Source organism: Meleagris gallopavo, chromosome 13 (assembly GCF_905368555.1).
Source record: "Meleagris gallopavo chromosome 13, MGAL_WU_HG_1.1, whole genome shotgun sequence".
Classification (NCBI taxonomy): Eukaryota; Metazoa; Chordata; class Aves; order Galliformes; family Phasianidae; genus Meleagris; species Meleagris gallopavo.
The window spans coordinates 16,341,604-16,364,433 of NC_139416.1; the positions used below are offsets into that span (position 1 = coordinate 16,341,604).

The window sequence follows — 22,830 nt, forward strand, 5'->3', positions numbered from 1 at the left end:
CCCTTTAGCATCCAGTGCCTGATCCAGTGGTTGGCAACCCTGCCCATGGCAGAGGGGTTGGAACTGGATGACTTTTCAGTTCCCTTCCAACCCAAACCATTCTATGACCATGCATGGTCAACCTCATGGTGAGGTTTCTGAGTTAGAAAAATGGGAGAGAAAGGACAGAAGTGTCTATCAGCATGAGGTTGTGCTGGAGCTGTGTGAACACCTAGGGAGCTTTATCGGGGCTATAAAAGAGCTTTTAATTTCTGCAAGACACTGTCACTGGTCATTCTGCCTGACTCTTGAGTGCAACATCTCCTCATCTCTGCCCAGGAGCCCTATGGATCTGGGAGGGAACACAGCTCCCTGCTCATGCGATAAGGCCCTTTATCCACAACTCTGTGGCAATTAGCTGGAGGAGGATTGATCACTTACATAACAAAGGAGACGTTTATCATTCGTGCTAACCAAGCTGGGTGGCTCAACCCTCTTGAGATAGGAACTTAATGATTAAACCAGTCCCACTAATGAGGAAATTATGGGTGAAGTCACAGTCTCAGTCTCTTGCTAATGGCCCACTATAAAGGAGTATTGTCATTTTATGGTGTTTGCTTCAGAGTCCACTTCAGCGGGAAAAGCTCTCAGAGCATCCCAAGAGACCTGCATGGTGTTGATGCAGACGCAAAGGGGCCACGCCATGGAAAGCCATTGCGTTGTCTGTGCTGTTGTCCGTACTTCTGGCTTTGAGGGGAAAGGCCTTTATTCTCGTAATGACTCATCTTCCAAAAGCTCTGTGTGCAATGCATCAAAGCAAAACTTGGACTGGGATGGAAAAGGACAGTGATCCAACAGAGTGATAAGAGGAGGATTTGGGAAGGCAATAAAAAGTCTTCTGGTCAAAGCTTTGAGCAAGCAGCAGAACAGCAAGTCCTGGAAAAAACAGAAGTACATCGTTTAGGATGTCTCCCAGTGGAGAGTGTTGCAAATTGATTCAGGACAGCTTAACTTTATGAGCCAATTTTAGATTTGCAGATTTCCCACTGCATACTTGGGCAAATTTGCAGCATATCTTCTAAACAGAGTGTTCCCTTGCCCATTTATAGAAGTAAAATTGACACTCAAAACTCAGGGAGCTGCCAGGAGATAGGCGATCCAAAGTGATAAATATATAGGGGACAAGGCAAACCTGCCATATATGGCTGCAAGAAGGAATGATCTGTATTGTACATAAGTGATGGGAAGGTTTGCCCTTGGCACTGGTTTTGTGGTAGTTCGGTTTTTAGCCATCAGGGAGTTTATGGGGTTGGGATTTTCACCTGCTGCAGTTCCCTATGCAAGGCTGATTTTTGTTTGTCATTACTCCAGCTTGCTGTATGTAAATCCTTTAGAGAGTTGATAGCCAAGTTTATACTATGCCTAACCCTTCTCTGCTTTTGCTCTTTTTCCTGGATGCTTTGGGAACTTAGTCATCATTTGTTCATGTTTTGTGTTCCTCCTACTCTTCTAACTTTGCACATTGAGGAGAGCAGCGTGATGGAGAAATCTTAATCTTTTCAGAAGTGTTAACATCCCCCTGAGCTCAGTGTTGCCTTGTGGGGCAATGGTTTATCCAACTAATGGGACACTGGGCTACCCAACTAATGGGGCTATCCAGCTACCCAAAGCCTACACCACTCTGTGGGTGCAGCCATCCTATTTTTCCTGGAAAGAAGGACATGAACTCCCTTGGATAATTTGAGGTCATTTAGCTTAATGCAGGAAGAGTGCCTACTTTTCAAGAGACCTGGTGAATAAGCTGTGCCAAGGTGGCTGGTCAATAGGAAAGAGGTCTCACCACTGTGGTTTCTCTGGTGCAGACAAAAAAAGTCACTGGCTGGAAATCTGCCCTTGAGTCAGCTTTGGCCCTGGAGAGTGTCCCAGGCACAGCTTTGCCGCAGGAACAGCTGTTTGTCCTCTGCAGCAGTGCTGGATCTTCTGCATTTGAGACTGGACCCACAAGATCTGGCCCATGACCATCCCTAAGAATGACAGAACTGTTTCATAGCTTTTTGGCTCCGCACTTTCTTATTCTCCTCTTATACGTGATGCTAATGAGGAAGGTAAATTTCCAGATGTAAAATAACAGATTTTTGTAAGTGAAAATGCTGGCATGTTTTTCAGAGCTCCAGTATCTGCAAAAGTGCAGTGCATGCAGGAGTCATTGCAGATGAAGAAGGTGGCTTTGTGGATGTGATGCCCGTAGAAAAGAAGAAAAGTTACGTCGGCTCCTTAAAGAACGGAGTCCAGTCTGAGAGGTGGGACATTTTTCTTTGCACTTTTCTCTTATTCTCACTGGTGCGTTCGATTGTACGTTCAATTTTATGTCAAAGTCAGCAGATAACAGCTAGCAAGGCTGGTGGGGCAGAAACACGGCTTAGGAGCATCACTGTGAATTTCAAGATAACTCAAGCAAATAGAGCGTGTTGTCCTGCCCTCACCTCCCACGAGTGAAAGGCTGTTCTCAGATCAGTGTGAAGGATGCAAAATACTGTTAAGCAATTTTTTATTTACGGATGCAACACTGTTAATACATTTTGCCATATGTATATATCATTAAGATTCACTCTTGTAATTAGTCCAGCAATTAGTATTGGACGATGCTTAGGAGGTAAATTCTAAAGAAGAAAGTTTCCAAATTTGTTTATCTGAAAGATAAACATGGGTGTTTCTGCAGCATTCAGCCTGGGTAATGCTTTAAGGCTTATTGAGTTTTCCACTGAACTCTGGTTTGTGGGACATGTTAATTAATTTCCTTAATTCTCACCAAAAGAAAGGATGAGTAAATTAACACCTACAGAGATGATCAGGCAGGTTTTGAAGATGGATTTTCTACCCTTGTAATTTTTCAGAGCTTTTTCTGATCTAACCATGGTTTGGGTGAAAAATGGCAATCAATGCCTCCAAAACTCTGCACCTCCAGAGAGATCACAGCAATGCCACTGTAACTCTTTCAGTTCTTTCTCATTTTCTATTTCTGGTTCAGTTTGTGATGCACTTTTTCACACATTTGGTGTGATGGTGCTGATTTCTCTGTCTTTGTAGACATAACTTTTGCTACTGCTGTGGGTTTTGGTCACTACTAGCATGGTTCTGTCTGCTCTGTGTGGTTCCTCTTTTATTAACCATAAGCTCTGAACAAGTTTGATATTTTTATTCTAACAATGAATATCACAAGGTGCTGTGTAGCATCTCAGGAAAGAAAAGCCAAAACAGAAAAGCTAAGACAGGAAAGTGTTAGACATAAAAGATGAGTTTAGCTACCAGGATCAGCATTTCGATCATCAGATCTGCAATCTGGCAGATTTGCTTTCAGCTTGCATTTACATCATAGAAACTACTGTTACAATGAGTTTTCTTCCACCTTTGTCCTTTTTTTGCTTATCCTTTACACTAACAGAGAACTTCTTGCTTGCATGAAAAGCTCTGGCAAAGCTAAGAATAAATTATCCCTCTAGCAATGACACATCATGTGAGCACCAGGTGCTGATTTGAGAGGTGAGGGAAACCAAAGATGGGACCCCTACTCTAGCAGTAGGGATGAGTATGAAGATTTGGAAAGTGTTATTTCCAATCAGCAATAAGGAGCACCTTTGTGCTGTGAAACCCACAGGATGGTGGAATCATTTCAAAGATCAAGGTGAGAACTTGGTACTTCAGAATGTTGGATATAAGATTTGGTAAAGATATGCATCCAAACAGGTAGTGGATAGGGTTGCCTACTTGGCAAGGTCTGCTTTTGTACAAGGGAAGATCTTCTGAGTCTTCACCCTTGTTAGAACATGCACTTTGCAGGAGATAGGACATTTTGCCTTTCTGCTGGGATTGTGCAGCACAGCAGGGCCGGGAACACAAGCAAACCCTTTGCTCAATCTACTGGGGCAACTCTGAAGATGGAAAATGAAAATACAAATTGGTTGTCTCTCTGTTCCCACTGCTGGCACCTGGAGATGGGCCAGAAGAGCCCTGGGAACCTGCCAGCCTACTGCTTTTGGTGAAACGTTTCTCTTTACACACAAACCATAGGCATCGTAATGATCCCCAGATAAAAGCTAGCATTGTAAGACAGCTGTCTTCTTCCCAGCCCCTTTGTTTTTTTTTTTTTTTCCTGAAAGCATAAACCAAATGTGAACAGATAGATTTCTGCCTCTTCTTTCTCACCCTTTGTCCTTCTCCTGCCCTGCAGCAGCTCCTGCTGGGACTGAATCAGTTTACCTCAAAGAAATTCAGAGGTGACTGCAGGTCTTTTGCACCACAAGTCCTGTAGTTACCACGCCTGTGTTTGGTTCATTGCATTTTATTTTCTTTTTTTTTTTTTCCAGCTTGAGGAGTCCTTCAGATGGAAACGCTTTCCGAATTTTTGCCGTGAAGCAGTAAATTCCTAGGGAAAGGTGCAAGTTTCTTCAGGAGAGTGCTCCATTGATCTCCGGAGACAGGAAAGCTCCTCTGATAGCATCAGCTCTGAACATACCCTCCTTGCCAATCTCTTTCAGGGAATTAGAAAAGGAAAAAAAAAAAAGACAAAAAAAAAAAAAAAAAGGACACCAGGTTCTGACTCAGCTGTCTGCATCTCATCGCACCGTTCAGCGTTGTATCTTTTTGTTTTGCGTTTTTTTTGTTGGTTTTTTTTTTTTTTTTTTTTTTCCTCTAGGGGCATTCAGCAATGATAAACTGTTCTTACTTTCAATTTAAGAGAGAGGTGTGCTGCACAGAACTGCAGTGGCTCAATGTACAGCAGCCATAGGGATCTCGACCTGGCCCTGGATGCCTTTTTTGGAGTATGAAGCGTCTTCTCCGATGGACAGGATGACATACGGACTCAGAAGTGAGCGACTGTCCATGGGCTGGGCCTTCTGAGATGAGAAACTGTTTTAAAAGCTGCATCTTCTGGGGAGAGGTTGGGCTGCGATTGAGTAGATTGAGATTTTTTTTATGTTTGGTGATTCATGTGCAAAAGGAGAGAGCATTTGGTATTTTCCTAACGAGGTGAGATGCATCGGTGCCGCCATGTTGGCTGCTGCGGTGTTGCACTTGGCCAAGTTGTATGGAGGGGGAGAGAATGTTTCTGTCGACCAGACATCGAGGATTTCTGGGCACTGGAGTGGGACATGAGATGGTGGCAGAGATCCTTGCTGCAGAAAATGAGGCCACCCCATAATCGCAAAAGCAGGTTTAGTGTTTGCTGGTCAAACATTTGCAGGTACTTTGCAAGTCTGGTAACTCATGAGAAGTCAGTGAACTGGGGCTCCTGTGCTGGCACATCTCATATTATGTTACATGCCATTTACAATAAAATTTCAGTTAAATGCAGCGTATTTATACAGCAGTGCTGGTTGTTTTATCTGTAGTAGTAGAGTAGAGACAATGTTAATCTTATTTTTGCTAGGAATGATTGCATCCGTAGGAAGCATGTTTTCACTGTACCTTTGTGAAGCTCTTTGTTGTTGTGTGTGCAGTTCTGAGACTTGGAAGATACGACATAAATTGGGATGGATGAGTTTTTTACACTGTTTTTGACAATGATAGATTCCATCTTTCAGTGTAAATGCTGTACCCTTGAGCGTTTAACATCCACATGGGTTTTGCAAAACCCATAGGTATTTTCATGACATTCTTTAATGTTTTGTTAGTGATGTCTGAACATGCATCCAAATGCATTTCAGAGCCAAGAAAACAGCCTGGCCTGAGCTACTCTTTAAGGCTAGAGAGTATTCTTTGCTTCAGATAGGAAATTTACTTCAGGCTTGGTGTAAACACAAGGCTGGTTGTCTTTTAATGCACAAAATCCAGTAACCTCGTTGCTCGTGAGAAGGCAACATAAACTTTAGTTTTTCAGTCCTTGTAAACAGAGAGTCTCTCTGCTTGTTAACTTGATTGTAATATTGTATAACAAATTGGGAAATACTTCACGCTACTTGGCAGATGTCTCCTAGCCATTCTTAGGCTCAGACTGTGTTCAGTTTAATCTAGAAAGATCTAAAAGCCATGTTTTCAAGCTGTTTCAAAACACAGGCCAAATATTAAGCACTTCTTAAATTGTGCAAATGCCGTGAAATCAGCAAAGAAATTACATTTATCACTCAATTTGTCTCTCCGTTGGGGTTTCTCTGTGAAATCTGACCTTTTGTAAAATAAGAAGTTGGAACTGCTTTGTGTTTTCTCCAAACACAAAGGCTGCACAGCAAGCCTACCTTTGGGGAGATACAGAGAAATGACTTTGTTTCACCTTTGTTTCTACGGCATTGCCTTCCAAGGTGTACAGCTTTAGACAGGAAAAAGTAATACTTGTATTTTCTCAGTAGGTAAAATGATGTTAAAAACAGCTGGAACATATCATAGAAAAACTGCTGATTGGAAACATTTGAGATCTTGGCAGTGAGATAAGGCTTCCCTGTTCATGCCCACTGTGATTAATTGTGCTGTACGCGGTGTAGCTCAAGCCCGTTAAATGCTCCAGCATGAATCTATGACCATCAAAGGCCAAATGGTAACCACAGGGCCATTGACTGAAGTGGAAAGTGTAAGAGATGACATTAGGCGTCCAGGAGCCTCCTTCCCACTGACTTCATGCAGATTGCAAGAGCACATAAAATGCCTCAAAATCAGTGTAGGATCCCACCTCTAATATGTTGTCCGTGACAATTGTGTATGCTGTAAAATAGTGGAAATAAATGTGAGGGCTCTTGGAGAAAAGCCTAGAGGATTAATGTAGAGCACATACAAATCCAAATAGCTTGGGATGTATCTACCTGATGGAAAAAGAGAAAGGTAGGAATTATCATTCCAACAGAAATATCTTAAAATGCTTAATTCAAGTTAAAGTTGCATATTTTTATCTTCAGCCAACTGGTTTGGGTTTTTAGAAACTGGTCTTAATTTAAGTCTGTCTGTTTATTTTTATATTTGTTGTACAAAAGAGAAATTGTGACTTTACTACGCAAATATTATTTGAGGTCCTGGGTGCTATTAATTTAAACATACCTCCACCAGAATTAGGTGCGATCAGGTCCTCCAAGACAGTAATGATATATCACTTGTAATCACGTGTGCTAACTATTCACCTATAGGTGGGACAGTACCAGTTTTTAGCCAAATATTTACTGATTTTACTTCTAATACCAAAACATTTCTTAGCCTAATATATTTCTATGCAGCTTAAAGACACAGCAGGTCTTTACATCTCCAGACACGTTCCTCCTTAGCCTCTAGCTCAGCAGATTAGTAAGCACATGCCAACTAAAGCACCTGGGTGCAGCCATGCTGAAGCATCTGGTTAAACTCATGGCAAAGCTGATGCTGTGTGGTTGTTCTAGCTAACCCAGCTGCCAGCATGCACTCAGGTCTGCTAGCTCCATTAACTTCTTCATTTTAAGTCATCGGCAGTCATTCAGCCAACAGGTGGTTGAAGAGCCTCCAATCGTGTACTTGGTCAGTTGTGCAGTCTATGTATTTAGGGCCAGTTCATAGAGTTGCTTTTTTTTTTTTTTCTATGAAAAATGATGTATTTTACTACTTCCTATGTATAAAAGTTTCTTGTAAATTTTTGTGTGCCTTTGCATGTTTTTTCGAGGGGCTGTGTGTTTGTTTATAAACTATATATATTTTTTTCTAAATACAGAATTGTAAAATATCTGTTCCCTCCCCTCTCCCTTCCCCCCATTTTCTTTTTATTTCTGAATTATTTGTGAAATAAAACCTCCCCCAAATGAACGCCACTCTTGTCATTAATGGTTGTATTGAGAAGACTGAGCCTGAGCTATTTGGGATTGCTCCTGGGAACTAGAGTTAGAACCCGGAGATGTTAGATTAAGATGTTTGGAGGCTGTTTTGCAGACAAATAAATAAACCTTTTTGGTGACCAGGCTTTAAAAGTTAATCTTTACCCTATCAGGAATAAGACGTATCCTTCTTCATATCCTAGGAGTAAAGGAAATTGCATGTCTGTCTTTTGAGTCCCTGTAATATACAAGTTGAAGTAAATGGAAGTGTTGGATAAGAGTGGTTAATGAAGTTAATACTGCAAAATAAGAATGAGATGAACTCTCTTCTTCCTGATCAGGCTGTTAATAAATGTTTTTGATTTTTTTTTTTAAGGGAAAAGCATATACATTTTTAAAATCTCCTCTTGAAATTTTCTCTGATCTCATCTGCACCCACAGTCCCACAAATGAAACCAAGTTGTTTCATACTCATTCAATACTATTTTGGTTAAAAGAATAAGATGGCAGGGAGGTTTATAACTCAGATTCCAAGCAATGAGCACCAGATGGCTTCTGACCAAAAAGGCAGGCTGAGCCACGGGAGGGAGTCCTGATTGACATGAGGGCCATGAAAACAAATACTCTCTGTTACATATGGAATAAGATCAGCATAAAATACAGCAGTGTTTGCATCAGTTCAGGGCTGGCCTGCTACAGGTAGAGCTGAACCAATGGTCAGCACTGCTGGGCCGGTGACTTCTGCAGAAGGAAAGTTGCAGAGATAATCTGCAATTACAAATTACCCTTTTGGACTTGCTCATGCTCAGTTTCTGCTTGCTTTCTTGACTGCCTCTGTGTTGAAAATCTCTTATGCTAGGGAAGATTAACAGTGAACAGAAATTGGTATTAAAACTCATGATAATGTTTGGATTGCAGAGATCATCCTGCTGATTATGACAGTTATTCCAATTTGCTAGTGCTACAAATAGCCCCATAATCCTTTTTTTTTTTTTTTTTTTTTTTTGGTCAAAATTTAAGTTCTCATTTTCCTCTGGAGGAATGTATTAAAACCGAAGGCTGATATTTTCTGTGTATTGGCTCCTGACGCTCTGATGCTCTTTCTGATTTTCCTAACTGTTGTCTCCTGTTTGAGCAGCGTGCTTAATCCAGTGCTTATCCACCAAACAGTGGTGTGATTGGGAATGCCTTGTGGGAATGACAGTGCAGGCAGCTGTGTTCTCATTCCAAACATCAGGTGTACAAACCAGGTAAGTGAGCACTTGGAGCAGAAGAGGTACGAGGGAAAAATACGTGTTTTCATTCAGTTGGCTGTAGGGTTCAGGTCTATGGTTTAATGGAGAAGTTCTAAAAGATGGAAGGCTGAATGGAGGGGGAAAATCCCTGTGGATCCAAGAGGAGGTAGAGGTCGAAAGAAGGAGACGTGGCACACTCCTGGTTTCCTATGTTGTACTTCTGATGTGGGGCTAAATGCTGCCTCAAAGTTTATTCCAAGGTACAGAGGCTCTCCCTGCTCACCATTCTGGGAGAAACATCTTGTTGCCTGTCTTCCTGCTTGTCCCTCATCGCGCAGAGCTCGTCGGAGGCTATGTATAGTATGGGCATGCCTTGGGATGGGTGTTCTTCCAAAAACCCACAGACATTTATAGGATGGATGCAGGCAATGTTTTCACAGCCATTTTGAAAACGACAGGGTTGGTTCTCATTTATACTAAGGACCTACTTTAAGGCACTTAGAAGACATTTATGCCACTTCAGGGTGTGGATAGAGCAACGTAAAGGAGCCTCAGTGTAAATAGAAACCACCCTTATATCTTGTTGACAGTGGTTAAAATAGGGTTATGGAGTTAAATCAACAGACAAGGTCTCCCTTATGCAGCACTCTTCTCAGCAGTGTTTGCTCCTCACCATCAGTGCCATGGGAGCAGGCCAGTGCTATATGCAGTTTCCCCCTCATCCACTGTGTAGCCAAGCACTTCATAGTGCTATTAAGTGTCAGACTGAATACAAGCTATTTATAGAGAGTTAAAAGTCAGGAGGCTCAGGTGGAATATTATAGCCAAAAGCTGAAGGAGATGGGGGCACGGATTTGTAACATAAATTCAGTGCTTAAGAATGCCTTTCTTATGAGTGTTGCTTCTCAGAGGCTCGGGGCTCCTCTGGTTTAGGGGCTGTGGGTGACCGTGACCCCAGGAGAGGACATGCCAATGCACACAGCACTGAGAAGCGCCTGGCAGAACCTCAGGTTTTTATTTCAGAAGCTGCTCTTTCAAGGCACATCCATCTTTTGCACATGTGAAACAGAGCAAGCTAAGAAAATACCATTTCTAGCTATGCCAATGGGCAAGAGAATCAGGGTTTTTTATTTTTTCTTTTTTTTTTTTTTCCTTATTTTTATTTTTCTTCCCCTAAAAGCTGCCTTCCAGGGCAATTTTGAAAGTGAAACTTCTCTAAGCTGGGATTGCCTGCCAGGAATTCCCTAGGAGCCATCCTTGAGCCCGACAACATGCCTCTGTGCTGAGCAAAGTAATCACTTCTCCTCAGCAACTGGGGAAAACACACACTGCAGGATGGTGTGAGCTGATCGACTCGGGCTGAGGAATGAGAGATGAGCCTATAAAAGGGAAAAACCTAGAGTGCTGGGCAGATAGCAAAGCTGTGGGCAGGTGATGATGTGCTTGTTGCCAGAAACAAATCATAAAAGCAGCCTAATTTCCTTTTCTACCGGCTTAGCAGCCTTGCAAGTAGGACAGAAGGGATAATGTCTAACAGATTGACTGGATGAAGTATACCATCTCACTTGACATGTTTGTAATCAAAATATGGTCCCAATGAATGCGAAGCAGATCCAAAAGTGCGTCAGTAATTGTATGTCTGAAGAGTAATTCTCTGTGGCTTAGAGTTTAAATCTGTTTCATTTAATCTGTTTATGTCTATGGAGAGCGATCCTCTGTGGATGTGATTTCAGCCTGATTCTGAAAAGTGTTTTCATTAATAATCTTTGTAGTAGAACAGAAATGACTGTGGTTATTGAATTTCTACTGGGCTGGATAGCATGGTGCTGAGAAGGACAGTGTGCTGAAGGGTAAGGCTGGAAGTCAGAGATCACCCTGAAAGTCGGAGAAACAATCTGCAGAAACTGCCCGATGCTCAGAAGAAAGCAATAGAAAGAATTATGAAAGATGGAGACCAAAAAGTAAGGCAGTGACTCAGCCCAACTGAGATAAATAATCATTAAGAGCGTCACACTACTGCCAAAGAAGCAGTTGTTGTATCAGATGTGCAAGGATGGATATAACCTGTAAGATGTGTGAGAATCCTTTCAGGTTAGCTTTGTTAAGGTCTCTAGTGAACTATGAGATCTACTGTTAGAAAAGAATACAAAAGACTGCAAGAAGTATGGGAGAATGCAAAGAAAGTGACCTGAGAGCTAAAACAAATCCTAAGGATGGAGGAGAGCAAAGGAAAAGTGGAAGACTCTTGACATCTGTAAAAATACTTCAGAAGGGGAAGAGGGCATTTGTTTTTCATGTCCAAAGGGGCCTCACTGAGAAGCAGTGGGCTTAAGCTGTAGTAATGAACACTGACAGTGGCCACTGGGGAAAGCTCTGACTGGTAAAGACATTCCATATTGTCTTTTGAGGCCATCTTCTGAGAATTTTAAGAGAACTATGGGCAACAACTCCTGAAACTGAGATAGCTATTGCTAAATCTGCTTTGAGCAGGATATGGACCAGACAATGTCTTGATGACCCTCCCACTTGTGATTTCTACCATTTCAAGTTGAAAAGAAACATGAAATTGTATGAACCAGTGTGGTGCACAGTCATGGATACAGATAGAGACCTTCCAGAAGTGCCCGAGGTAGGTGTGCTTAGCATCTTGCCAGCAAGCACTGAGATGACAAAAAGCACTCGTTGCTGTTATTCAGATAGTTTTTTCCCTGTAGGTCTTTTAGCGAAAAAATGAGTCATTGGATCCTGAGATGTGTTCCCCAAGGGACCCCTGGGCCTCCTCCTGCCAATTCAGAGGTAAAGTACAGGTGGAAAAACCTAGAAAGACGGATTGGAAATGCTGGCAAGTATTAATTTAGGGCATCCACGTAGGGGTGGCACTGAGTAGACAAATAAAACCAAGTGTTGGTTGTTGCAGAAGATGAACTGCTAAAATGTGGTGGAGGGATCCAGTCCTGTCCCAGACATGTAGCACTGTCTGAGGACAAGGTTTTGATGGGAAGATGAAGACCGTGGATATTTTTCCCATCTTCAGAGTCATTAAACAATCCCAAAGTGTCTGAGGGCATCTGGCCAGCTCAGCAGGCTGTGTTTGCCTTTCCAAATACACGAATGAAATTAAGCTGCCTTAAATCATGACAGCAAAACAGACTCACGGAGCCGAGGAGGATACTAGTCAAGAGATTCTTGGGGAACAGATACTTCATCAGAAAAAGATGATTTTTTGAAATCCCAAACCCTCGATCGAGGTTTGGGAGCCAACCATTTTAACAGGAGCAATAAAATTACGAAAGCACTTGAGTTTTTATAAGGTCAACCCTCCGACCTAGACGAAGACAAGGAGTTTAAAAGTCAACTCTAGTTAATATTGTGGACAGCTCAAGATATAGCTCTGGAAAACTCGTGCTCCTTCTTCTTCAGGATAATTGCTAGACCAGGTCACACTCTATTCCCTTGGCACTGGGGGTGGCGCTTGCACAGAGTGGCCTGACTATGAGTTCATTGTACAGGAAGATCCCTGCTTCCCCCTGGCTGTCTCACGCTGATGGAGAAGGAGCTTGTGTGAGGTCTCTACTCTCCTCTTATATAATCCGTGACATCAGATAAAATTAATGCCAAGTGCCCAAAAAAGGACTGTGTGTGCTCTCTTGCAGCGCGTTCCCGTAATCTCAACACAGCGTTCGACTGACAGTTTTGCCAGTAAAAGAGAGGTTTTGCCTTTGCCTTGAGAATCCAGATTTAAAATTAGCTGTGTCTCAGCAGAGCCATTGGTAGAGATGCTGACAGCCTCAGTACTCAGTGTCAGAGGTTTAGGGCCATAAAAGAGTCCCATAGCCCAGTTTGAACAGCAACCAGAAAAGTTTGTTCAGGGAGGGCTCTCTGGTCATTAACAACAGGAGTCTCCATTAACTCCTACATCAAGAAAACTGGCCAAACTTTATAAAAATACTTCTTAAAGTAAATGTTAGTGAGTCACAGGTACTAAATATTAATAATTCATACACTGGGGATAGAAATATTAGCAGGTATCTTGTGACACAGGCCTTTTATACATGCAGTATTACAGAACCGGGTGTATGTTCCTCTTTTTTTTTATTTTTATTTATTTACTTATTTTGTTTATTTATTGCTTTGTGTGAGCCAACCTTTCACATCTGAGATTCAGCCTTGGAGTTGTTCTGGGGTCCTGGGTCAGCAAAGCAGTTTGGCTGAGTGCAATGAGGCTCCATACTTGCAAATTGCAGATAGATGAGGTTTCTCACTGCCAGGCATATTTTTGGGGAACAAAAAAATAAAATAATAAACACATTTCAGTGAAATTCATGCAACTGCTCCATCCCCAGAGGCACTTTTGTCACATTAAAGAAGGGAATGGAATGAGATCAACCCCCTCCTCATTTTTTCAAGTGAGATGGCGTTAAGTGAACAACAGTTTTTGTTGATGAAAATGCAAAAAAAAAAAAAAAAAATCAGCATCTACTAATTGAAATTACAGCCCTTTCAGCCTTTTTTTTTTTTTTTTTTTTTTTTTTTAATGTTTGAAAGTGTGGCTTTTTAAAAGTTCGTTGGCACTGAAAAATATTAATGGAAAATTTTATTATTATTATTATTTTTAAATTAGCCATGGTACATAGTTGGCATTTGCTGGCTCATGGTGGAGTCTGAGGTGTTGTCTGGGTGTAGAGGGAGTAATTTTTCTGCCGAAATTGAGCAATTTCAGGGCAGAGCTGTCAAGGGGAAAGAAATTTGGAGGAACAGAGTGGGAGGGCTATGATGTAGACTCAGACTGGAGTCTAAGACCTCATTTTTGTCAAATCTGAGGGCAGTTTGGTGATGGACATTGAATGCAAGCCAGTCCCCAAAAACCAGAGAGGTGAGTGGAAATCAGGACGTGAGGTGATCCCACTGCTTTGAACCACCACAAACACATTTTCCTCTTCCTCCAAGAAGTATTTTATTTTGCTGGTTATGAAAGGCTCAGTCACTGTCTGAGCCTAGCGGTGCTGGCCTAGCATGGCGGCAGGAAGCCTGCTGCTGCTTAGGTGGTCCCCAGTCCCATCTTGTTTCTTGTTCTTCGGCTTCTTTCAGCCAGCCTTCAGCTTTGTGAGGACTCATTGTGGTAACTTTTTGCTCTGTGCAGTTGGTGCACATATAAGCTCCTTCATCTGTAGATCTTGGCTAGAGCTTCCTGGTCTGGCGTAGCAGTGCAGGTGGAGGTCCTTTTCTGGGATGGAGAATGGAGATTCCTCCTCAGATTTTGCTTTTGAGCCTAAATTTTTTCCAGTGTGAAGAGGAAGGGCACATTGTTGCTCTATGATAAATATTCATTACTGAGCTGAGAGCAGCATTGGCACTGAGAAGCCAGTAAAGACCCACTGAGACAGTTTTATCTTACCTCTTAGCCTGGGGCCACCAGGGGATTAGGAAATAAATCTGTGTCTTCCAGACTTGCTCCAGACAGTTACTACTGAAAGCTCTCACAGGCGAATTTCTGCTGTTGAAACTGAAAGCAAAATAATATCTCTCATCCTTTCCATGAAAGCATTTTCTCCCAGTTAACTGGCAATAGAATGAGGAGAAATGGCCTCAGGTTGTACCAAGGGAGGTTTAGGTTGGATATTAGGAAAAAATTTGTCTCTGAAAGATTGGTGATGCACTGGCATAGACTGCCCAGGGAGGTGGTGGTGGTCATCGTTCATGGAGGTATTCAGGAAGAGTAGATGTCACACTGAGGGACATGGTTAGCGGGCACGGTGGGGATGAATTGGGGTTGGACTTGGCGTCCTTATTGGTGTTTTGCAACCTCCTTGATTCTATGCTTCATGTAGAAGAGTGTCACTATCTGTCTCCCATGAGGAAAGCCATCTCCTGTGAGATACCAGACAGCAATACCCTGCTTCACCCAAATGCAAAGTAATGGGAATATCTCATGAGGTAGAGAGCCACGAGCAGCCCAGCTCTTCCTGAGCGAACATTTAGGCTTCTGGAAATTAATGTGCAGCTTTCCAGCTCGATGGGTGGGCAGACAACAAGGTCATTGTTTCTACTGCCTCATACTGAGGGCTTCCCACTGGGTCTTCCTCAGAGAAAATGAAGTGGAACAGCTCACTCAGCTGATCAAATAGCACCGAGACATTAACAACCTAGAAAACAGCCATGGATTACAAGCCTGGACAAAAACCCAGCTTCTGCTGTTATGTCAGCTGCAGTTTCCTTAGTTTTATTCTTGATTGCTGATAAGCAAATGGTCCTCTGCCACTGCTCTATGCCCTTGGGACTTGAATATGCTCCCTCATTTTGCACCCCTCCCTCTCTTTGTCTCCCCAGGGTGGCAGGGAGGGACAGGCAGAACAGGTTTACAAGTTTTCAGGCACAAGCTGTGCTCTGGGAGTGCACCACGTTACCAGCTGGGGAAATATATTTGTGGAGAGGAAGGTGGGAGTTAAGCTCCTAGAAAAGGAAGTAAAAATGAATCACCATTTACTTTTTAATGAGTCTATTGAAAGTTAATACAGATTTCCATATTTATTTTGATTGGGAAAGGAAGCCAGCACTGTACCAGGTACAAATAAAAGAAGGGCTCACAAAATACTGTCAGGATATCATTTATGAGACCATTTTAAGCCAGAGTCTGGGCCAGTTATTACATTTCTGCTCCAGGTTTAGCTGCTTACCTCTGGCATTTGAATCCAGTGGTGAACAAGTGGTCATGGGGAAACATAGGCACAAAATACTATTATTTTTGTTGTTTTTTTTTTCTCTCTGCAGCCAGAAAAGTAAACACAACAAAGCTGAGCAAATTGCAGTCTTGCATTCATGATCTGAATTAGCAGCCCTTAACAGTCAAACCTTGATTTTTCCTTTCTAGGAAAATGCAGATTTTCTGAAGTGGTGTCACCCTGATGAGGATATCTTTACAGGACAAATGCTGTCTATCATGGAAAAAGCAGGAAGGAAGATGACATCAAATCTCATGCATATGATGGTTGTGCAGTTAAAGATGGCACTGAGGAAAAGGTATGAACAGTGCCTCCTGCATCTGCAGGAGAGGGATCTGTTATATGGGCTCACCATAAGGTTCCTTAATTAAGGGCTCATGAGCGGTCCTCACAATTTGTTATGGGATATTGCACGTAAAGAAAAAGATCATCAGATGTCATCGGAAATACTGGTCTGCAAATTGCACTGCCTCTGATTCACGTATACATGATGCACGTTTTCATAACATCCACTTACTAAATTGCAACTGCCTTGGTAATCATTTCCTCATTTATTTTACTGCTTTCTGCTTTAGACTTATTGTTAATATAACTGCAGAGTGTTGGTGGGCTTCTGTGGAGCAATGTTGGGGCACTGAGTCATTGGTCTCTGAATGGAGTGTCTTGCACAGATGGTACCCTCAGGGCATGGAAGTGCCTCTTCCTGAACAGTCACTCCTTTTAGTTGGCAATGTGGTGGCTTAGATGCCAACCCTCATGCAAGTGAGTCAGAGGGTAATGGGGTGCTGTCATGCCTTATGCTGCAACCCCATCACAAAGCATGAGCTTTTAGTGTTTTATGGCAGGAATAAGAGGTATGGGTGTTGGAAAGGCATTTAGTAGCCCAAATACACAATCAAGGCCTGCAGAGAACAGGATATGAGTGTGGTGGCTATGACAGTTGGCTGCACTCAGATCTTTAGTCACTATTTTGCCCCACGTTGACTGGGACAGAAGGCTGGATTTTTGGTCAGTGGATAGGAAAGCATGTAGTAGCCACTGTGTGTAGCACTAGGCAGAGAAGTACAAGTCATCAGAGAGCTTTGGTGCCCACATTAACATGATGTGAGGGATAACCATTTCCTTATAATATACTTTTTTATGGGAAAGTTGAATCTCTGTCTTTTGAACTCCATGGCATTTTAAATAAGGAATCAACTTTTTCCCTGGAAAATTTTAGTTTTCTCGTGGGAATATGAGAGCACACTCAGTCTAACCACTAAAAAAACTCATGTTTTGCTTGGCAGACTTCTTCAGTTTGTCTGGGGTTGGTTGTTTTTTGCCTCCAACCTGTCTTGTAGATGTATCACCTTGTCTTCTGGCATTTCATGGGACGAATTCAGGCAGTAGAAGACAATTACCAAACTGGGGTATTTCTGATCTAGGTAGAGGCATGTCCTTATTAGACACAGTTTCTCTTCCTTGTGATAAAACTTTTGGTCTGTTTTGATATCTTGGAAAATCTGTATAACTGGTCTCCAGTGTCTCAGAAATACAATTGGAATCTTGGTTCAACTTCTTTGCCAAATGAATGAGAATCTTAAAGGAAAGTTTCAATTAAAAAAAAAAAAAAAACAACAAAAAAACTTCATGAAAGAAAACTGGTATTCTGCTTTGGGCTTTTCAGTACTTGAATACATGGCTCAGACTGTGTTCTTGCCCATGAGCTGTGAGACTGAACATGTGAATGACTTGTTTAGTGTTTGAATAGGACACTCAGTTTTTCAAGGCGCAGTAAACCCTCTTTTGCAGTATCAGTGGTGGTGTAAATTGGCACAAACTCATTGGAGATGATGTATCTACTTTACTTTTTGGCCACAGGTGTTTACAGAAAAAGATGTATGATATCATATATATGATAAACCCAACCCCATATTCTGGGACATTAAAACTAAAAACAATCTCATCACTCTCCAAGGTCCAGAATCTGACCTGGTATGGCTTGCAAGACTTAGTCATGAGTTATGCCATTGTTGATGGTAGTTTGCTTGTTGTAAAAGTGGCAAGGATTCAGCTAGAGCTGCCCTCTCCCAGGGAATTGCATGAACTTGGAAACAGAAATAAACCTCACATGGTATTTCTTCTAACTGGCTGCTTGCTCCTCTGAGATATATGATGTATCGAGAGCACAGAGCAAATGCATCACTCGTCACTTACTATGATGTTATTTCTAGAAGTTAGCTTGGTAACAAAGAACAGAAATCTGATAAAATGGTCAGATGAAGCACAGGATAGATTCAGATGTTCTCCAGATGTGAAATTACAGAAATTCACTTAGTTCTGGATTTTTTTAGAACAAATCAACTCGTTCACTTTACCTTGCTCTCTCTTAAGCCCCACCACAGCCTCTCCACCTCAACAGAAAGAATAAATATCCCCCATGTACTGTTGGAAAGCCATCTGCAAGGAATGAGTTTGTACGTGAACGTATTTTTCATAGTTCTAGACCTGAATTTCTGTGAAGAGACTAACAAACAGGTTAAAGGATTTCCTGTGTGCATTTGTCCATTGAATGGACTCAACTCTTCTCTTGGCCTTCATGTTTGTTCACTTTTTTTTTCTGCAACTGGATTGCATGTAGAAGTCTTGAGACTGATACCGAAACCAATATCTTCTGTCATGAGTCTTTAAGATACACTTCTGTCACACAATTGTCCTTTACCCTTTTTATCTATTGCAATCCCTCTTTATCTAATGATGTGCTTCTTGGAATAGAGTTCTTGGAACTCTATTTTCTCTTCAGTTCTGCTCCCTACATGGTCATACACTGGAAGATATTAAAAAAAAACAGGACAGCAAAGAGGATATGTTTCATATTATTTTGTTTATAAGAACACTCTTGCCTGGTAAATAGCTACACCCTTCATAAGTGTTCTCAGTTCTCTCTTTGAAATATGAAACAGTGATGCTTTCAAAAAGCAGCCCTTCTTTGTCAAGCATTTTTGTTTGTTTGTTTTAGGATACCCAATTGATTTGAAAATCAAGATTTTTCCAGAAAACATGAAAGTTTGGTCAGGCTGTATTATTATTTCTCTAAGCAAGCCATGCAAAGTTCAAGCTGTGACTATACAGAAATTATTTTTCATGATGGCAAATGGTTGTTGCTGAGTAGAGTGCTTGTCATAGAGTTTGAAGTATAAGAGCTGGAGCTGATGTTAGAACCCTCCATGGCCACAGCAGTTGCTGGAAGTTCCCATGGAGGTGAACTGACCATGGCAAGATGCAGAATGCTTGGCTCTTCCAATTTGGAATAAGTTTTTAGACTCAAGAACTCAGTGAGAACTGAATTTAGGGATTTCTGCAAGCAGAGTGTAATTTGTGAGAGCAAATAGCCAAGGACTCACCCATGTATGTAGCCAAGCAGGGCCCATGTATTTGAATCTCACTACTGGAGTGTAATGAGGCATCCCCTCACTGCTTATAGGGATGCAAGATACAGCGAGATGAGCTGGGAGCTGAAGGAAGTGATCTGGAGAGGATGTTTCAGAGTGGACCACAGCTCAGCACCTGGTAGAAGAACTTGGGGTCTGTGTAACCATCCCAAAATGCAGTACCAAGAGAAAAAGCAACAAAACTCCCGCTCAGCCTGTGCTGAGGATTTGATTTCAGTATCATTTTATGATGGCCCTTGGCAAAGATTGAACTTAAAATCTCAAAGCAATGATTCAGGCAAGGCTCAGCAATAGGCAGGAAATACAATTGCAAAAATTCTATGCTTTGTGGAGGGATCCATCTTTGCTTTGTCTTCCTGTATGGGTGAGAGCTAAGAGGGTGGTCAGTCTAGATGGGCTCAGTTTTGGGGTTGCTTGAGAAAAGACATCTCACACTCTCGCCCTCTCCCAGCTCTGTGTTGGGCCATTTGCTCATGCTGCTTCCTGCTTCAGTGGAATGCAAGCAGAGGGAGGTAGCTAATACAATCAGTGAGAGATGATATGAGCAACTATCAGAAATATTCACTGATGTATGTATGGCCTGTTATCATTATCTCAGCAGCCGTCCATGCTATTACAAAGGGACTTGTGTGGTTCTGCTGTTGGCCCTATAGCAGCAGAGGGAGAGGATGCCATCCTGTGCCACCTAGCCATGGTGTGAGTAATCCAGCTTCTCTTCCAGGCTGTGTAACTGATGGAAGAGAAGAACTCAAAGAAAATGTCTTTGAGGGCAACGTCTGCAAACAGCACACTGTGGTGGGACAAATGAGTCTATTCTTGTTTGCACTTTGACAGTTGGCTTTGGCAGCCTCAGTGTCATTGCAGCCCATGAGCATCAAAGAGTTCCTGTTTGGATATGGGCAGAGCAGACTTTCCCAAAGGAAAAAGCAAGACCACATTATTCAAAGTAGTTGTGTGTAATTGAATAAAGAAACTTGGTGCCTTGCAGGGGAGGTACAGCCATAATTTTGTGTCTTGCCTTTCCACATAGAAGCTACAGAAGGCTTCAGACATGGGAAAGTCTCCCAGAATAAATACTCATCAAATACAAATGTGCACTGAGACTTGAAAGTCCGGTGAGAAATAATTATATTGCACTAGCTGTGTTATTACCCTTGAGGCAGCCAATGTATATCCACACAGCAGCCTCCAAAAAGCTGCAAGAAGAAGGGATGCAAGGAAGGTAGGATATTTCTATATGGCTCTGTATACAGGGCAAACACATCCTCTAAAACCACGTGATCTTCTAGAGAAATCTTGATTCCTCCAAAAAACTTGAGATGCAGAAGGAAAACCACTTTATTCTAGCTGGAAGCATAAAAGCAGTAGTGATAACACAAAATATTTCCGGTGTACTTTATGTAGAGGAACTAAACACGGTGTAGTTTGAGAAGTGTTTGGATGTTCTGTTCTAATATATGACTGCGATAGCATCAACTGCAAAATAAAATACACCAAGTCAGCAAACAGTGTCATTTGCTTTGCTCAGTTTCTTCATTGAGGATTTGAAGTGCTACGTTGAAGCCCATTGTAATAGAATCTGAGGAGATTTAGACAAAATTTGAATATGTTTTCATATGCTACTGGTAAACAGTGAGTAATAATTGTGAAGAGAAATAGCCTCATCTGAACACAGAATTTTAAAGGTTCAAATGAGCTTGTGTTTGTGGAAATTTTATGCTGTTTTTCAAAGTTTATTTTCCTCAAGTGAGACAGAAACATCCAGAAATATCATGACTTACAGAAAACAAGTTGGAGTGGGCCAAATAAAATGATGGTCTCTCTTTGGCAGGGAGAGGAGATGATGCAATTAGCTGATCTTTGTTAAGAAATGAGTAGAAAGGTATGAATTTGATAGATAGCCTTTTTCAGTCCAGAAATGTCATGGCAAAGAGAGCAGGAAAGATAAAGAACAAAATACTTTGGCAAAAATGAATGTGTCTGTATTCAGATAATGTTCAACTGTAAGACTTGAGATCTAAAAATGAATAAAATAGATCTCCTTAGCTTATTTTCTTCTCACTTTCAAGTTTCCTTCAGATCTTTCTCTTGTTTGCAGAGTTTTTCTGTTAGAAATCTGGTCTGGTCTTTTGAATATACGGAGCAGTAGGGATACTTTCAAAAATCACAATCAGTTTTCTCTTTGTTCTTTTTCCTGAAGGTATTGGAAAACACAAATGGATTGTGTAAAATCCCTGGTACTGTGGAACTGCTGAAGGCAATCGTGGCATACTGTGGAAGAACTGGGATTGATATGTAAAACTCAGAACAAATAATAGAGAAAATCCCTCTAATGAGCTTTGATAAAGCCCTATGTCTCTATATCCACTCTTGTTTTCGTTGCTTTTTTTCCCCTTTCTTGTCATAATGAGGTACTGAAAGATGTGTTTATGTCAAATGGAAAAGGATGAAGCTTGTTCTTAAGCTGTTCTTAAGTTCATGACCAGAACATCATGAAGCCTCTGCTATGTCCATTTCCATTGGCTTTTTATACATTATTATCAGGTATTTCCTCACAAAATATAAATGGTATCTAAAATGCAGTGCCCATGTTTTTGTGGGCACAAAGTTTCAGACTACTGCTCAATTTCTAGGGCTTTCAGTGAACAACCAGCCTTTTAAAATATGCCACTTAACAGCAGGAAGAGCACCATTTGGTGACTTACTTCCCCCCCTGAAGCAACTCAATAGCAGAAACATTTATCACTGAGAACCACAGGGTGGTGTTGTAACTGGACTTGCTATGGCTTGTGGCATGGATCCCTGAGTCTTAGTTGACAAATCATTGGGTGTTGCTCACCCAGAAATTTGACATCTGTCCAAATCCGTATATTCATGAATGTGAGTACCTCTGTTTTTGCTGACAGTTATTTTTTGCTATCTACTTTTGGAGGTGTATCAACAAGCCTATTCTATTTTTGACATCACAGTGTAGCTGTCATCTCTTTCATCAATCAACATTAGGCCTTGTTTTAGTGACAGCTCTGTTTTGTTTTCCTCTCTTTCATTGGTGAGTTGCTGAAGTCATGTTTGCAAAATATTTGGGTTACGTGTTGCAAAGCGTGAAATGCATCTCAGGATGAAGCAAAGCTGGCCACAGTTTGTTGCTTCAGAGGCTTTGGGAATACTGTCCCTCGAGTGACGTCTGCAAATGGAAAGAAAGTTACCTGAGGTTACATCACCAGAGGTGACCCTGAGCATTACCTTATGCTAAGAATTAGATTCTTCCTTTTGTTTATCTTCTGAGGTTCACCTTGGGACTGGTAGCATTGCAATGAAACCTTCTTCAAGTAGAGATGCTTTGCAAAGCCAGATGCCAGAGCAGTCTTCAGTGCTGGTGATGCTGGTGTGTGGCTGTGAAGGGCAGGAAACTTTCTGGGGGTTTGCTTGAAAGTGTTTGGCAGCCAGACTAGGCAAGCAGACACAAAGCATCATTCTCTTGAATGTTGCAGCTGGTGCATCTAACAGAGGCTGTTAGAAATAAGACCATTGTCCTGAATATATCTCCTATCGTAGAATCATAGAATTATTAACGTGGGGAAAGGCCACAAAGTTCACCAAGCCCAACAATCAATTCATCCCCACCATACCCACTGAACCGTGTCACTCAGTGTGACATCTACTCTTTTTTTTTTAATGCCTCCATTGACAGTAACTCCACCAGCTC

At 41.7% G+C, this 22,830-nt stretch overlaps 1 protein-coding gene and 1 long non-coding RNA gene across 2 annotated transcripts in view; both read left to right on the plus strand.

Annotated features, from left to right (window-relative positions):
* Positions 1 to 7,731, plus strand: part of CRISPLD2 (cysteine rich secretory protein LCCL domain containing 2) — a 28,163-nt gene extending 20,432 nt beyond the window's left edge. The window contains exons 14-15 of the mRNA XM_003209858.5: positions 2,146 to 2,279; positions 4,344 to 7,731. Of these exons, the coding sequence (XP_003209906.1) occupies positions 2,146 to 2,279; positions 4,344 to 4,398 (189 nt within the window). The 3' untranslated portion in view covers positions 4,399 to 7,731. The remainder of the gene's footprint in view (positions 1 to 2,145; positions 2,280 to 4,343) is intronic.
* Positions 7,732 to 7,869: 138 nt separating this feature from the next.
* Positions 7,870 to 21,461, plus strand: LOC146543507 (uncharacterized). The gene is made up of 3 exons (XR_014886235.1): positions 7,870 to 8,989; positions 15,843 to 15,991; positions 21,325 to 21,461. It is a non-coding gene; the product is annotated as an uncharacterized LOC146543507 (long non-coding RNA).
* Positions 21,462 to 22,830: the final 1,369 nt, after the last annotated feature.